Raw genomic sequence first — 16,516 nt, forward strand, 5'->3', positions numbered from 1 at the left:
CTCCGCGGTGATTCTGGTCGCTCTGGGAAGCGCTCCGCGGTGATTCTGGTCGCGTCGGTTATTTACGTTCGCTCTGGGAAGCGCAGCGCGGTGATTCTGGTCGCGTCAGTGATTCTGGTCGTTCCAGGAAGCGCTCCGCGGTGATTCTGGTCACTCTGGGAAGCGCTCCGCGGTGATTCTGGTCGCTCTGGGAAGCGCTCCGCGGTGATTCTGGTCACTCTGGGAAGCACTCCGCGGTGATTCTGGTCGCGTCGGTTATTTACGTTCGCTCTGGGAAACGCTCTGCGGTGATTCTGGTCGCTCTGGGAAGCGCTCCGCGGTGATTCTGGTCACTCTGGGAAGCACTCCGCGGTGATTCTGGTCGCGTCGGTTATTTACGTTCGCTCTGGGAAGCGCACCGCGGTGATTCTGGTCGTTCCAGGAAGCGCTCCGCGGTGATTCTGGTTGCTCTGGGAAGCGCTCCGCGGTGATTCTGGTCGCGTCGGTTATTTACGTTCGCTCTGGGAAGCGCTCCGCGGTGATTCTGGTCGCTCTGGGAAGCGCAGCGCGGTGATTCTGGTCGCGTCGGTGATTCTGGTCGTTCCAGGAAGCGCTCCGCGGTGATTCTGGTCGCTCCGGGAAGCGCAGCGCGGTGATTCTGGTCGCGTCGGTGATTCTGGTCGTTCCAGGAAGCGCTCCGCGGTGATTCTGGTCGTTCCAGGAAGCGCTCCGCGGTGATTCTGGTCGCTCCGGGAAGCGCTCCGCGGTGATTCTGGTCGCGTCGGTTATTTACGTTCGCTCTGGGAAGCGCAGCGCCGGCGGCCGCACAGAACGACGAGGAGAATCCGCGGCTCGGCCGCCCCGTCCTCTTCCACTGACAGGCAGATTTGGCTGCGGCGTACTTCCACTGCCAACTCGCTGAATCCATCCAATCCATCATGGGGGGCGGCTGTGAGATGAATGGGCCGTGATCTTCTCCCCCCCAGCAGGGGGCGACCCCCGACACCCTCATTAATGTGTCAATCAGGAAGAGTAATGAATCCACAGAATCTTTGCCCCGCCCCCTCCATTCTCCTCCATCCAGCCGCTTTGTAGGAAGGACCTCCGAGGACGATTCAGGACGACTTTTATTATTTCACACCTCCAGCGATGGAACTCCACCAGGAAAGAGCTGATAGGAGGCGGGGCCTGCGGGGGGCCTGTGGGCTGCGGCGGGTGAGGCCACTCTGATCCAGGGGCGGACTGACAACTCATGGGGCCCCCGGGCAATAGGGGATCATGGGGCCCCTGTGTCCTTGCCCAAACTCAAAAAAGCCAATGAAAAAGGTACCAGGGGCATCTCATGGGGCCCCCTACTGACCCTGGGCCCTCGGTCAGTCTGCCCCTGCTCTGGTCACATACACAGGAGTTACATCATCAGTGGCCACCCAATGAGTGAAGAGGATCACCACAGGCCTGGGAAGGATCGGCGGTGAGGCGCTGCGGTGCCTGGACCCAACATCGGTGGGGGAGGGGACAGGATCTCAACAGATCACTCATGTAACATTCGATGTCCTTTATAAGACAGGCAGGGCTCAGAGAGGGGGAGGGAGAAGCAGCACAAAGAGCCAATCAGGTGTGCTGCGGTGCATGCTGACAGGAGGAGAGAGCAAAGAGATGAGGTCATCAGTCTGCTGCTTCTCCTTTCATTGTCCAGTCCCAGGGTGGGGGTGGGGAGGAGACCTGCAATACAGTATATGGGAGAGGATTTCTGTCCATCCAGTCCTGAGATATACACAGCTCTGCCTGGGGTGGGAGGGGACCAGATTGTCACTTACAGGTCTCCTCCCCGCCCCCACCCTGTGACTGAACAGCAGCAGACTGATGACCTCATCTGGACAGGAAGTGAAGGGAAGTGTCCCCAACAGACAGCAGTAAATCCAGTGACGGGGGTGTGTCCTCTCTGGCTGTCTCCAGGACTGAGGTGCTGACACGGCGGCCTGCTTCCAGTATTGTAGTCAGTGTCGTCCTCTTGTTCCCCCTCCTGTTTTGTGCTAGGTAGTGTAGTCCCCTGCTTGTTACTTTAGATTTCCCTCTCCCGGTGTACAGAACTCCCCCCATAGAAGGCGAATTATTCCAGAGTATTCGTTCACCTTCATGACCAGGAAATCGTCCTGTGATGTACCCAGCCTGGTGAGATGACACTGCTTGTGGATCTTGTGGAGTCAGCAAGTCACCATATTGTCTTCACAGGCAGAGTCTCGGGAGGGAATGTCTACTACATAAACCAGTGTCTGCAACAGGACAGATGACAGGAGACCCGGGGGCCACCATTGTCCCACCATTGCCCCACCACTGTCCCACCATTGTCCCACCACTGTCCCACCATTGTCCTACCACTGTCCCACCATTGTCCCACCATTGTCCTACCATTGTCCCACCGCTGTCCCACCGCTGTCCCACCACTGTCCCACCATTGTCCCACCGCTGTCCCACCATTGTCCTACCATTGTCCCACCATTGTCCCACCGATGTCCCACCATTGTCCTACCATTGTCCCACCACTGTCCCACCATTGTCCCACCGCTGTCCCACCGATGTCCCACCATTGTCCTACCATTGTCCCACCGCTGTCCCACCATTGTCCTATTATTGTCCCACCATTGTCCTATTATTGTCCCACCATTGTCCTATTATTGTCCCACCATTGTCCTATTATTGTCTCACCATTGTCCCACCATTGTCCTACTATTGTCCTACCATTGTCCCACCGCTGTCCCACCATTGTCCTACCATTGTCCCACCATTGTCCCACCGATGTCCCACCATTGTCCTACCATTGTCCCACCACTGTCCCACCATTGTCCCACCGCTGTCCCACCGATGTCCCACCATTGTCCTACCATTGTCCCACCGCTGTCCCACCATTGTCCTATTATTGTCCCACCATTGTCCTATTATTGTCCCACCATTGTCCTATTATTGTCCCACCATTGTCTCACCATTGTCCCACCATTGTCCTACTATTGTCCTACCATTGTCCCACCGCTGTCCCACCATTGTCCTACCATTGTCCCACCGCTGTCCCACCATTGTCTTACCATTGTCCCACCGCTGTCCCACCATTGTCTCACCATTGTCTCACCATTGTCCCACCGCTGTCCCACCATTGTCTCACCATTGTCCCACCGCTGTCCCACCATTGTCCTACCATTGTCCCACCGCTGTCCCACCATTGTCCCACCGCTGTCCCACCATTGTCCTACCATTGTCCCACCGCTGTCCCACCATTGTCCCAACGCTGTCCCACCATTGTCCTACCATTGTCCCACCATTGTCCCACCGCTGTCCCACCATTGTCCCACCGCTGTCCCACCTCTGTCCCACCATTGCCCCAACATTGTCCCACCGCTGTCCCACCATTGTCCTACCATTGTCCCACCGCTGTCCCACCATTGTCTCACCATTGTCCCACCGCTGTCCCACCATTGTCCCACCATTGTCCCACCGCTGTCCCACCATTGTCCCACCTTTGTCCCACCCTTGTCGACCCGGAGGTCTATCGGACACGTTGAATCCAGCGCTGAGTTCAGGAAAGCGGAACCTCAGTGACAGTGCCGCTCCAGACAGAACCTGGAAACTCCCTCTGAAAAGAAATTCAACTGAACAGAAAAATATTGTATGAAACGATGAATGACCCCACTGATGTGACCTGAATAAAACGTTCGATGATTCATATCGATCTCCCCCGCCATTGTCTGCAGTGAAAGGTTCACATTACGTCACCAACTGCAGCCGGAATACAAAGAACACCTCACAGGATCACCAGGAGGCGCCATTTCTGAGCTGCCATCTTGGTGCAGGAAGGGTGTACATCGAACATTCTGCAGGACGATCTTCATGCACTTCACAAGGACAGCAAATGACTGATGTGATTTGTCCCTGATGAAGGAGGAGTGATTTGACCCCTGATGAAGGAGCAGTGATTTGTTCCCTGATGAAGGAGCAGTGATTTGGCCCTGATGGAGGAGTGATTTGGCCCTGATGGAGGAGGAGTCATTAGTCCCTGATGGAGGAGGAGTGATGTGGCCCCCTTATGAAGGAGTGATTTGTCCCCTAATGAAGGATGAGTGATTAGTCCCTGATGAAGGAGGAGTGATTAGTCCCTGATGAAGGAGGAGTGATTAGTCCCTGATGAAGGAGGAGTGATTAGTCCCTGATGAAGGAGGAGTGATTTGTCCCCTGATGGAGTAATTTGGCCCGGATGAAGGAGGAGTGATTTGGCCCCTGATGAAGGAGGAGTGATTTGTCCCCTGATGGAGGAGGAGTGATTAGTTCCTGATGAAGGAGTGATTTGGCCCGTGATGGAGGAGTGATTTGGCCCTGATGGAGGAGTGATTAGTCCCTGATGGAGGAGTGATTTGGGCCCTGATGAAGGAGTGATTAGTCCCTGATGAAGGAGGAGTGATTTGGGCCCTGATGAAGGAGGAGTGATTAGTCCCTGATGAAGGAGGAGTGATTAGTCCCTGATGAAGGAGGAGTGATTAGTCCCTGATGAAGGAGGAGTGATTTGGGCCCTGATGAAGGAGGAGTGATTTGGGCCCTGATGAAGGAGGAGTGATTTGTCCCCTGATGAAGGAGGAATGATTTGTCCCCTGATGGAGTGATTTGGCCCCTGATGGAGGAGTTATTTGGTCCTGATGAAGGAGGAATGATTTGTCCCCTGATGAAGGAGGAGTGATTTGGCCCCTGATGGAGGAGTGATTTGACCCTGATGGAGGAGGAGTGATTAGTACCTGATGGAGGAGGAGTGTTTTTCCCCTGATGAAGGATGAGTGATTTGGCCCCCGATTAAGGAGGAGTGATTAGTCCCTGATGAAGGAGTGATTTGGCCCCTGATGGAGTGATTAGTCCCTGATGAAGGAGGAGTGATTTGGGCCCTGATGAAGGAGGAGTGATTAGTCCCTGATGAAGGAGGAGTGATTTGTTCCCTGATGGAGTGATTACCCCTGATGAAGGAGGAGTGATTTGGGCCCTGATGAAGGAGGAGTGATTAGTCCCTGATGAAGGAGGAGTGATTAGTCCCTGATGGAGGAGTGATTTGGCCCCTGATGGAGGAGTTATTTGGTCCTGATGAAGGAGGAATGATTTGTCCCCTGATGAAGGAGGAGTGATTTGGCCCCTGATGGAGGAGTGATTTGTCCCCAATGAAGGAGGAGTGATTAGTCCCCGATGAAGGAGGAGTGATTAGTCCCTGATGAAGGAGGAGTGATTAGTCCCTGATGATGGAGGAGTGATTTGTTCCCTGATGGAGTGATTACCCCTGATGAAGGAGGAGTGATTTGATCCCTGATGAAGGAGGAGTCATTTGATCCCTGATGAAGGAGGAGTGATTTTTCCCCTGATGGAGGAGTGATTAGTCCCTGATGAAGGAGGAGTGATTTGGGCCCTGATGAAGGAGAAGTGATTAGTCCCTGATGAAGGAGGAGTGATTTGGGCCCTGATGAAGGAGGAGTGATTAGTCCCTGATGAAGGAGAAGTGATTAGTCCCTGATGAAGGAGGAGTGATTTGGGCCCTGATGAAGGAGGAGTGATTAGTCCCTGATGAAGGAGGAGTGATTTGGCCCCTGATGGATGATGATTTGGCCCCTGGAGGAGTGATTTGCCTCCTGATGGAGGAGTGATTTGGCCCTGATGAAGGCGGAGTGATTTGTCCCCTGATGGATGATGATTTGGCCCCTGATGGAGGAGTGATTTGGCTCCTGATGAAGGAGGAGTGATTAGTCCCTAATGAAGGAGGAGTGATTTGGCCCTGATGAAGGAAGAGTGATTTGGCCCCTGATGGAGGAGTGATTTGGCCCTGATGAAGGAAGAGTGATTTGGCCCCTAGTGAAGGAGTGATTTGGCCCCTGATGGAGTGATTTGGCCCTGATGAAGGAAGAGTGATTTGGCCCCTGATGGAGTGATTTGGCCCTGATTTAGGAGTGATTTGGTCCTGATGGAGGAGTGATTTGGCCCCTGATGGAGGAGTGATTTGGCCCCTGATGAAGGAAGAGTGATTTGGCCCTGATGGAGGAGTGATTTGGCCCCTGATGAAGGAAGAGTGATTTGGCCCCTGATGATGAAGGAGTGATTTGGTCCCTGAAAGGAGTTGTTTTTTATCTGATCAGTTCATGTAATTACTCCCGTGGTCTTCCATCCTATTGGTTCCTTTCTGTATGAATGTGGGCGGAGTCACAACGATTGGAGGAGTGGCTCTTCCAGGACATTCCCTCGCCGGGGAGCTGCGATTAGCAGGATGACGATCAACCTGAATACAAGGAATGGCGCCCAGCGCCGCCTGCAGCCAATCAGAGATGACGCGTCTGATCTCCCCGGAAACAGGCGTGTGACTCCTCCCCCTGTGTCTGCGGTCAGACACAATGTTACCATTCACACTGCAGGATCGAAGATCGACTTCTCTGTGGAGACGAATCTCCAGAGAGGAATCCATCAGAAGACCTCATTGGATACGCCGGGATCAGCCGCACATCCAGCAATCCGGCACGCACCCAATGATGCCGCTCAGAGCGGGAGCGCCTCCCAGAGGCTTACAGGGGAACTTCATCCAATGGGAACCCCTCATAGTGGGCACAGGGATGGTGGGAACCCCTCATAGTGGGCACAGGGATGGTGGGAACCCCTCATAATGGGCACAGGGATGGTGGGAACCCCCTCTTATTGTGCACAGGGATGGTGGGAACCCCCTCTTATTGGGCACAGGGATGGTGGGAACCCCTCATAGTGGGCACAGGGATGGTGGGAACCCCCTCTTATTGGGCACAGGGATGGTGGGAACCCCTCATAGTGGGCACAGGGATGGTGGGAACCCCTCATAATGGGCACAGGGATGGTGGGAACCCCCTCTTATTGGGCACAGGGATGGTGGAAACCCCTCATAATGGACACAGGGATGGTGCAAACCCCTCATAATGGGCACAGGGATGGTGGGAACCCCTCATAGTGGGCACAGGGATGGTGGGAACCCCTCATAGTGGGCACAGGGATGGTGCGAACCCCTCATAATGGGCGCAGGGATGGTGGGAACCCCTCATTGTGGGTACAGGATGGTGCGAACCCCTCATAATGGGCACAGGGATGGTGGGAACCCCTCATAATGAGCACAGGGATGGTGGTAACCCCTCATAATGGGCACAGGGATGGTGCGAACCCCTCATAATGGGCGCAGGGATGGTGGGAACCCCTCATAGTGGGCACAGGATGGTGGGAACCCCTCATAATGGGCACAGGGATGGTGGTAACCCCTCATAATGGGCACAGGGATGGTGGGAACCCCTCATAGTGGGCACAGGGATGGTGCGAACCCCTCATAATGGGCGCAGGGATGGTGGGAACCCCTCATAGTGGGCACAGGGATGGTGGGAACCCCTCATAATGGGCACATTTACTGCCTGATGGGTTGCAGCTCTCTGACATCATCACATACAATGTTGGATGACACCGCGGCTCCGCCTACAACCAGCAGATCACGATTCCTCTTGTAGTCATCCTCACAGTGGGGGAGGGGGGGGGACCCCTAATCATGTGCACTTACCTCCCCCCCAGGTTTCAGCTGTCACTTACCCCCCATACAGCCAGGCTAAAATGTTCCGTTTTGGGTGGAGTGACCCTTTAAGGCCACCACATAGAACTGGGGAATGTTCCGACTTCCTGGCGCAGATAATTGTTTCCATCCTCCAGAGACCGCTGAGCTCCTCCGACATCCCCCCTCTGATACCATTCATGGAAATCGCCAGCCAATCCCTTCCCTCCTGACAACATGGGGGTCAGAGAGGGGACAGCGCCGGGGCCCGAGGATCTACAGCCACATATATACATACCCAATGACAGCCAATCAGGGTTCAGATGGATTTCTGGTCCCCGAAGTGAGACGGTTCCGTCCTGAACCACCATCAGGAAGGAGGTCCCAACCCCTCTACATAGATCCTATCACTAGAGGGGTCACCGGCAGGAGGAAGGAGGTCCTGATTCCTCTATATAGATCCTATCACTAGAGGGGTCACCGGCAGGAGGAAGGAGGTCCTGATTCCTCTATATAGATCCTATCACTAGAGGGGTCACCGGCAGGAGGAAGGAGGTCCCGATTCCTCTATATAGATCCTATCACTAGAGGGGTCACCGGCAGGAGGAAGGAGGTCCTGATTCCTCTATATAGATCCTATCACTAGAGGGGTCACCGGCAGGAGGAAGGAGGTCCCGATTCCTCTATATAGATCCTATCACTAGAGGGGTCACCGGCGGGAGGAAGGAGGTCCTGATTCCCCTATATAGATCCTATCACTAGAGGGGTCACCGGCAGGAGGAAGGAGGTCCTGATTCCTCTATATAGATCTTTAGTTGGACCTCATTGAGAATTCTGGGTCCAGTTCTGGAGACGTCACTTACATGAAGATATTGATAAGATAGAACGAGTCCAGAGACGGGAACACAAATGGTGGAAGGTCGGGGGGGGTGGTAAAACATATCAGGAGAGACTTCAGGAGCCTCACATGTCCAGTCGGGAGGAAAGAAGGGAAGGAGGACATGACTGGACCCTTTACATACATGAAGGGGGTGAAGATGGTTCAGGATCTTCTACACGAGACCAAGACCCCGAGGAGCGGACCTCCAACGGAGGAAAGTCCACATCTCATCTCAGAAAGTATTGTACTGAAGGAGTAGTTGGTGTCGGGAATTAACTCCCTGCAGAGGGAGGGAGATGGGGAGCGGTAAATATCTTCAGACATGTGAGGGGCAAATCACTAGAGGGGTCACCGGCAGGAGGAAGGAGGTCCTGATTACTCTATATAGATCTATCACTAGAGGGGTCACCGGCAGGAGGAAGGAGGTCCTGATTCCTCTATATAGATCCTATCACTAGAGGGGTCACCGGCAGGAGGAAGGAGGTCCCGATTCCTCTATATAGATCTATCACTGGAGGGGTCACCGGCAGGAGGAAGGAGGTCCCGATTCCTCTATATAGATCCTATCACTAGAGGGGTCACCGGCAGGAGGAAGGAGGTCCTGATTCCTCTATATAGATCTATCACTAGAGGGGTCACCGGCAGGAGGAAGGAGGTCCTGATTCCTCTATATAGATCCTGTCACTAGAGGGGTCACCGGCAGGAGGAAGGAGGTCCTGATTCCTCTATATAGATCTATCACTAGAGGGGTCACCGGCAGGATGAAGGAGGTCCTGATTCCTCTATATAGATCTATCACTAGAGGGGTCACCGGCAGGAGGAAGGAGGTCCTGATTCCTCTATATAGATCCTATCACTAGAGGGGTCACCGGCAGGAGGAAGGAGGTCCCGATTCCTCTATATAGATCCTATCACTAGAGGGGTCACCGGCAGGAGGAAGGAGGTCCCGATTCCTCTATATAGATCCTATCACTAGAGGGGTCCCCGGCAGGAGGAAGGAGGTCCTGATTCCTCTATATAGATCCTATCACTAGAGGGGTCACCGGCAGGAGGAAGGAGGTCCTGATTCCTCTATATAGATCCTATCACTAGAGGGGTCACCGGCAGGAGGTCCTGATTCCTCTATATAGATCTATCACTAGAGGGGTCACCGGCAGGAGGGAGGAGGTCCTGATTCCTCTATATAGATCCTATCACTAGAGGGGTCACCGGCAGGAGGAAGGAGGTCCTGATTCCTCTATATAGATCTATCACTAGAGGGGTCACCGGCAGGAGGAAGGAGGTCCTGATTCCTCTATATAGATCTATCACTAGAGGGGTCACCGGCAGGAGGAAGGAGGTCCTGATTCCTCTATATAGATCTATCACTAGAGGGGTCACCGGCAGGAGGTCCTGATTCCTCTATATAGATCCTATCACTAGAGGGGTCACCGGCGGGAGGAAGGAGGTCCTGATTCCTCTATATAGATCCTATCACTAGAGGGGTCACCGGCGGGAGGAAGGAGGTCCCGATTCCTCTATATAGATCCTATCACTAGAGGGGTCACCGGCAGGAGGAAGGAGGTCCCGATTCCTCTATATAGATCCTATCACTAGAGGGGTCACCGGCAGGAGGAAGGAGGTCCCAACCCCTCTACATAGATCCTATCACTAGAGGGGTCACCGGCAGGAGGAAGGAGGTCCTGATTCCTCTATATAGATCTATCACTAGAGGGGTCACCGGCAGGAGGAAGGAGGTCCTGATTCCTCTGTATAGATCCTATCACTAGAGGGGTCACCGGCAGGAGGAAGGAGGTCCTGATTCCTCTATATAGATCCTATCACTAGAGGGGTCACCGGCAGGAGGAAGGAGGTCCTGATTCCTCTATATAGATCCTATCACTAGAGGGGTCACCGGCAGGAGGAAGGAGGTCCTGATTCCTCTATATAGATCCTATCACTAGAGGGGTCACCGGCGGGAGGAAGGAGGTCCTGATTCCTCTATATAGATCTTTAGTTGGACCTCATTGAGAATTCTGGGTCCAGTTCTGGAGACGTCACTTACATGAAGATATTGATAAGATAGAGCGAGTCCAGAGACGGGAACACAAATGGTGGAAGGTCGGGGGGGGTGGTAAAACATATCAGGAGAGACTTCAGGAGCCTCACATGTCCAGTCGGGAGGAAAGAAGGGAAGGAGGACATGACTGGACCCTTTACATACATGAAGGGGGTGAAGATGGTTCAGGATCTTCTACACGAGACCAAGACCCCGAGGAGCGGACCTCCAACGGAGGAAAGTCCACATCTCACCTCAGAAAGTATTGTACTGAAGGAGTAGTTGGTGTCGGGAATTAACTCCCCGCAGAGGGAGGGAGATGGGGAGCGGTAAATATCTTCAGACATGTGAGGGGCAAACATAGATCTATACTCAGATAAACCCCCAAAAACCGAAACAACGTGCAGAGTGGGCGGGGCTCTCCTCTTCTGCCGTCACTTTTCTGTGTTTCTAGGAGTTTCGTTTGATAAATACGTTCCAAGCAGAGGCGGAATGACAACTCATGGGGCCCCCGGGCAATAGGGCATCATGGGGCCCCCTACTGAACCGGGCCCTCGGGCAGTGCCCGCGTTTCCAAATGGTCAGTCCGCCCCCGGTTCCGAGTGAACCCAATCCAAAGGTGAGAAAAGTCCGACATTTCATTATCCTGTCCCCTGCCAGCAGAGGGCGCTCCCTGGGTGGAAGCAGTGGTCTCTCTGCAGAGCTCCGACATGCCTCTTGCTTAGTCAGTCCCTAGAACTCTGGAATGAGGAAAGCTCCGGCCCCCAGATGATTGGGAAGCTCTGGTAAGCAGAGGCTGTGTTGGTCCTCTGCAGAGAGACCACTGCTTCCCCACAGAGAGCAAAGGTCATTGTGGGCGGCGTGCCGGCCGGGGGCAGGACTTCCTACTATTACTACAGTTGGGTCTAAACACAGGAGAAGCTCCAGGATGGACTTTGCCGACCTCCAGAGAAGAATGTGTATTACTTTCCATCAGTCCTGTAATGGTCTCCTACAGCCCCGCCCATTGCCCCGCCCCCAGCAGGGCACTTCAATGATCCGAGGATCCCTCCCATAGTGCAACAGAATAGACTTCACTAGAAGGAACACCAATGAGAAGCTCAGAGAATCTCTTTATTGTACATGAAAGTCAAAACAATTAAAAACCGATTGCGGTGGATCTGTAGAAGGAACAAATACGAGAGAAAACCCAGAACGAGCTCCGCACATCCGGCACGCACCAGGCGATGGCGCTCCGTGCTGCAGAGATGCAGAGGTCTAGTGCAATGTAGCTAAAAGTGGACTTGTCACCTGCGTACAATGAAGGCAGCCATGGTCTAGGTTGGAGCCACGGACTAGGGTGCAGCCACGGACTAGGGCGCAGCCACGGTCTAGGTCGCAGCCATGGTCTAGGTCGCAGCCACAGTAGGTTGGAGCCACGGTCTAGGTTGGAGCCATGATCTAGCTCGGAGCCATGGACTAGGGAGCAGCCATGGTCTAGGTCGGTGCCACGGTCTAGGTCGGAGCCACGGTCTAGGTTGGAGCCATGATCTAGCTCGGAGCCACGGACTAGGGAGCAGCCACGGTCTAGGTCGGTGCCACGGTCTAGGTCGGTGCCACGGTCTAGCTCGGAGCCACGGTCTAGCTCGGAGCCACGGTCTAGGTTGGAGCCACGGTCTAGGTCAGTGCCACGGTCTAGGTCGGAGCCATATTCACACACCTCCCAGGACACGTCTCATTACAGACTATAGGAAAGCAATGCGATGCGATCCGCACCTTGTAACCCATTCTGTCTATAGAAATGAAATGCAGAACAGTCGTGGTCACGTGACCTCTGTTCTCCTCTGCATATGGAGGTCAGTGAGCTGGGGGAGGAGAAACAGCAGCATGCTGGTCTTCCCGGTGAATGGTTATGAGGGGGGAAGAGGGGGTGTCAGGACAAGTCTGATGATTGGAGAACAGGCCGAGTTCTCAGCACAGCTGGAGAACTGACCACACTGTGCTCTCCTGTCCAGTGTGGTCACCAATAGGAAAGCAGATGGACTGGCAGGAACACCAAGAGAAGAGGACATGGGGCAGCCGGCAAAGATCGGGGGGTGGGGGGGGGGGGTGCAGATTCTTCAGTCTTCATTGCTGAGCTCTCGGATTTTCCTGATCTGTATGTCGGCACTCAGGGCACAAAGTATTGAAGCCCGAGGATCGGCAACAGACGCAGTCGGCATACAGAGGAGGACCTCAGCAATGGCTCCTCCTCCCATGTCAGGTTGAAGGACTCCATCTCCCCCCCCCCTGCCGCAGCACCATCAGGTTCAGTGTGTAAGAACACGCACATTAGAAGGAACATGGGAGCGCCAATAACAGGGAACATCGCGTGTTTGCTGACGGGCGACACGTTTCTGTGAGCGGGTTGTGTGCTGTGATCCCACCCAATGTGCTCTGCTGTGAGATGTCACAATCAACGGTTCCAATGGCCACTGAAGTCCGACCTTCACACCGTCTACGTGACACTCACCTCAAGAGCGAGCATTTCCTCCCGTGTCACCACGTGGCCTCTACTGATTCCAATCCGGGGTCACCTTGTGCTCCTCTCTCACCCCTCAGTCTGTCATGGATGTTCTCAGCTGCTTCCTTCACCTGATCCGGGTTTACTCATAAAGGTTCTCATGACATATATAGCTCTATACATACATGACTCATGGCATCATACATACATGACTCTATACATACATGACTCATGGCATCATACATACATGACTCTATACATACATGACTCATGGCATCATACATACATGACTCTATACATACATGACTCATGGCATCATACATACATGACTCATGGCATCATACATACATGACTCTATACATACATGACTCATGGCATCATACATACATGACTCTATACATGGCATCATACATACATGACTCTATACATACATGACCCTATACATACATGACTCATGGCATCATACATACATGACTCTATACATACATGACTCATGGCATCATACATACATGACTCTAAACATACATGACTCATGGCATCATACATACATGACTCTATACATACATGGCATACATGGCATCATACATACATGACTCTATACATACATGACTCATGGCATCATACATACATGACTCTATACATACATGACTCATGGCATCATACATACATGACTCTATACATACATGACTCATGGCATCATACATACATGACTCTATACATGGCATCATACATACATGACTCTATACATGGCATCATACATACAAGGCATACGTGGCTCTATACATACATGACTCTATACATGACTGTGTGTGTAGGGAGGGAAGAAGCACGTCTCATCCCTCAGCCTCCTGACTGTAGAGTTCTGGTTACATCCATTGCTGTGACTCGGCTTCTGCCTGACACCAGATCTCCAGAAATGTATGTGGAAGTTGTCAGCAGAGAATGTTCTGTAACTTGGAGAAGGGACTTTGCCCCGGAAGGGATCTTCACTGAAGGCCAGTTGGGGAAGGGATCTTCACTGAAGGCCAGTTGGGGAAAGGATCTTCACTGAAGGCCAGTTGGGGAAGGGATCTTCACTGAAGGCCGGTTGGGGAAGGGATCTTCACTGAAGGCCAGTTGGGGAAGGGATGTTCACTGAAGGTCGGTTGGGGAAGGGATCTTCACTGAGGGTCGGTTGGGGAAGGGATGTTCACTGAAGGTCGGTTGGGGAAGGGATCTTCACTGAAGGTCGGTTGGGGAAGGGATGTTCACTGAAGGTCGGTTGGGGAAGGGATGTTCACTGAAGGTCGGTTGGGGAAGGGATCTTCACTGAAGGTCGGTTGGGGAAGGGATCTTCACTGAAGGTCGGTTGCTGTCAGTTGGATATATTATATGGCTCATGCTGGCCGACCCTTCGGGAGGTCAGACCTTCTGGTGAGAGGCCAATTCATGTGGGTGGAAGGTGATGGTCGTCTTTATGGACCAACTTTTATCTAAACACGTGAAGCCTACATAGACTTTGTTACCATCCATGTACACTTTCCATTTACCTTTTTGCTTTTTCAATTAGATGCGTGTATACCTAGCACTGCAAATGTATGGCTCTATACATACATGGCTCCATACATACATGGCATACATGGCTCCTTACATACATGGCTCCATACATACATGGCATACATGGTTCCATACATACATGACTCTATACATACATAGCATACATGGCTCCATACATACATGGCTCTATACACACATGGCTCCTTACATACATGGCTCCATACATACATGGCATACATGGTTCCATACATACATGGCTCTATACATACATAGCTCCTTACATGCATGGCTCCATAGATACATGGTATACATGGTTCCATACATACATGGCTCTATACATACATGGCTCCATACACAAATGGCTCATGGCATACATGGCTCCATACACGCATGGCTCCATACATACATGGCTCATGACATACATGGCTCCATACATACATGGCTCATGGCAAACATGGCTCTATACATACATGGCTCCATACACACATGGCTCTATACATACATGGCTCTATACATACATGGCTCCATACACACATGGCTCTATACATACATGGCTCTATACATACATGGCTCCATACACACATGGCTCTATACATACATGGCTCCATACACACATGGCTCTATACATACATGGCTCCATACACACATGGCTCTATACATACATGGCTCCATTTACAATGAAATATTCCCTGTATATTTGAAGGAAACCCGCCCCCAGCTGGGAGGAGTGCAGAGGACCGCAGCCGGGCAGCTCACTGGAAGTCCATGACATCATAAAACAAAATGGCTGCCTTAACCGCATGGAAGTGACAATGACGACTTGAAGACTACAACGTAAACAAACATGAGGCACACGCCGCGGTTTCCATCCTCCGTGTATTTACATCGACCACAGATATACATATGTACAAAGTTAGCAAAATAAAGGTCTTTCTTCAAAATTGATACAGCTTTATATGTAGATATTTATAATTATACATCTGGTATTAAATATTACTAACCCGCCACAGAAACCAACCCCGAAAATGTGAGGACAGACATATTCCGGAACATTCCATCCCTCCGCATGGTCTCCAGAGAGTGGTGGGGTGCCTCTTGGGGAAGTTCTGTACTTTAGGGGTTCAGCTCCGGACTGTCCTGCTCCTCCGTCTGCCGTAACATCAGCTGCTGCTCATAGTAAAGACTTTTCGCATAATTGATTTCTTGAGAGATTTTCACGGCGAGGCTCTCGGACTTCACATGGACCTGAAGGAGGAGGAGGAAGAAGGTGGACTATGTGAGACACGGGTTGTAGACAGCCCCTGACCATTGGGAAACTCGGGCACTGCTCAAGGGCCCGGGGTCAGTAGGGGGCCCCACGAGATGCCCTTGGTACCTTTTTCATAGGCTTTTTTGAGTTTGGGCAAGGACACAGGGGCCCCATGATCCCCTATTACCCGGGGGCCCCATGAGTTGTCAGTCCGCCCCTGGTTGTAGATGAGGAAGACCAGCTCCCCCTCATTATATATATGGGGGGGAGGGGAGGGGAATTCTGTTCAGACATGTTCAGGGAGATCAGGTCTGATGACAATTGAGAAAATACTCTGCTGCGCCCATGGGTCGCCCCTCAATGGCTGGATGAACGAGGCATCGCCCCCGAACCAGAATGGAGGTCACCATTGAGGGACTCCAGACTGTCATGTGATCACGTTGATGGAATTAAGGAATGTATCCTGAAATATTTTGGTGTAATAAATTTTCACCAACATTTTACAGAAGGTTCAGCAGTCTGGCTGTAGGCACATATTCCAAAGACCAGCACAAGCAGCTATACCAAAGGCTGACGCCACAACGCACAGCATGGAGAAAGTTCAGAATTCTGGGAATTTTATTTAAGGGGGACGGGTGCAAAAAAACGAAATTCTGAATTCTGCTTTAAAACGAAGCAGGCGCAAGCCCTGACTGCACACAGGTTCTATACAGAGACCACATAAACCTGTGCAGTGGATATACATTCCCCCGATGTCGGAGGCCAATGGCCTCTTGGCCTAGATCACAGAA

The 16,516-nt window shown here is 52.4% G+C and overlaps 2 protein-coding genes across 2 annotated transcripts in view; one reads left to right on the forward strand and one right to left on the reverse strand.

Annotated features, from left to right (window-relative positions):
* Positions 1-15,421, forward strand: part of DHRS3 (dehydrogenase/reductase 3) — a 69,613-nt gene extending 54,192 nt beyond the window's left edge. The window contains exon 6 of the mRNA XM_089664070.1: positions 15,180-15,421. Coding sequence (XP_089520196.1) covers positions 15,180-15,300 — 121 coding nt within the window. The 3' untranslated portion in view covers positions 15,301-15,421. The remainder of the gene's footprint in view (positions 1-15,179) is intronic.
* The window catches only part of LOC149434130 (intermembrane lipid transfer protein VPS13D-like), a 126,731-nt gene continuing 121,765 nt past the window's right edge, over positions 11,551-16,516 (reverse strand). The window contains exon 9 of the mRNA XM_089664073.1: positions 11,551-15,721. Within this exon, the coding sequence (XP_089520199.1) occupies positions 15,590-15,721 (132 nt within the window). The 3' untranslated portion in view covers positions 11,551-15,589. The remainder of the gene's footprint in view (positions 15,722-16,516) is intronic.

Source organism: Staurois parvus, unplaced genomic scaffold, assembly GCF_062004578.1.
Source record: "Staurois parvus isolate SC_StPar_1 unplaced genomic scaffold, SC_StPar_1.0 ptg001825l, whole genome shotgun sequence".
Classification (NCBI taxonomy): domain Eukaryota; kingdom Metazoa; phylum Chordata; class Amphibia; order Anura; family Ranidae; genus Staurois; species Staurois parvus.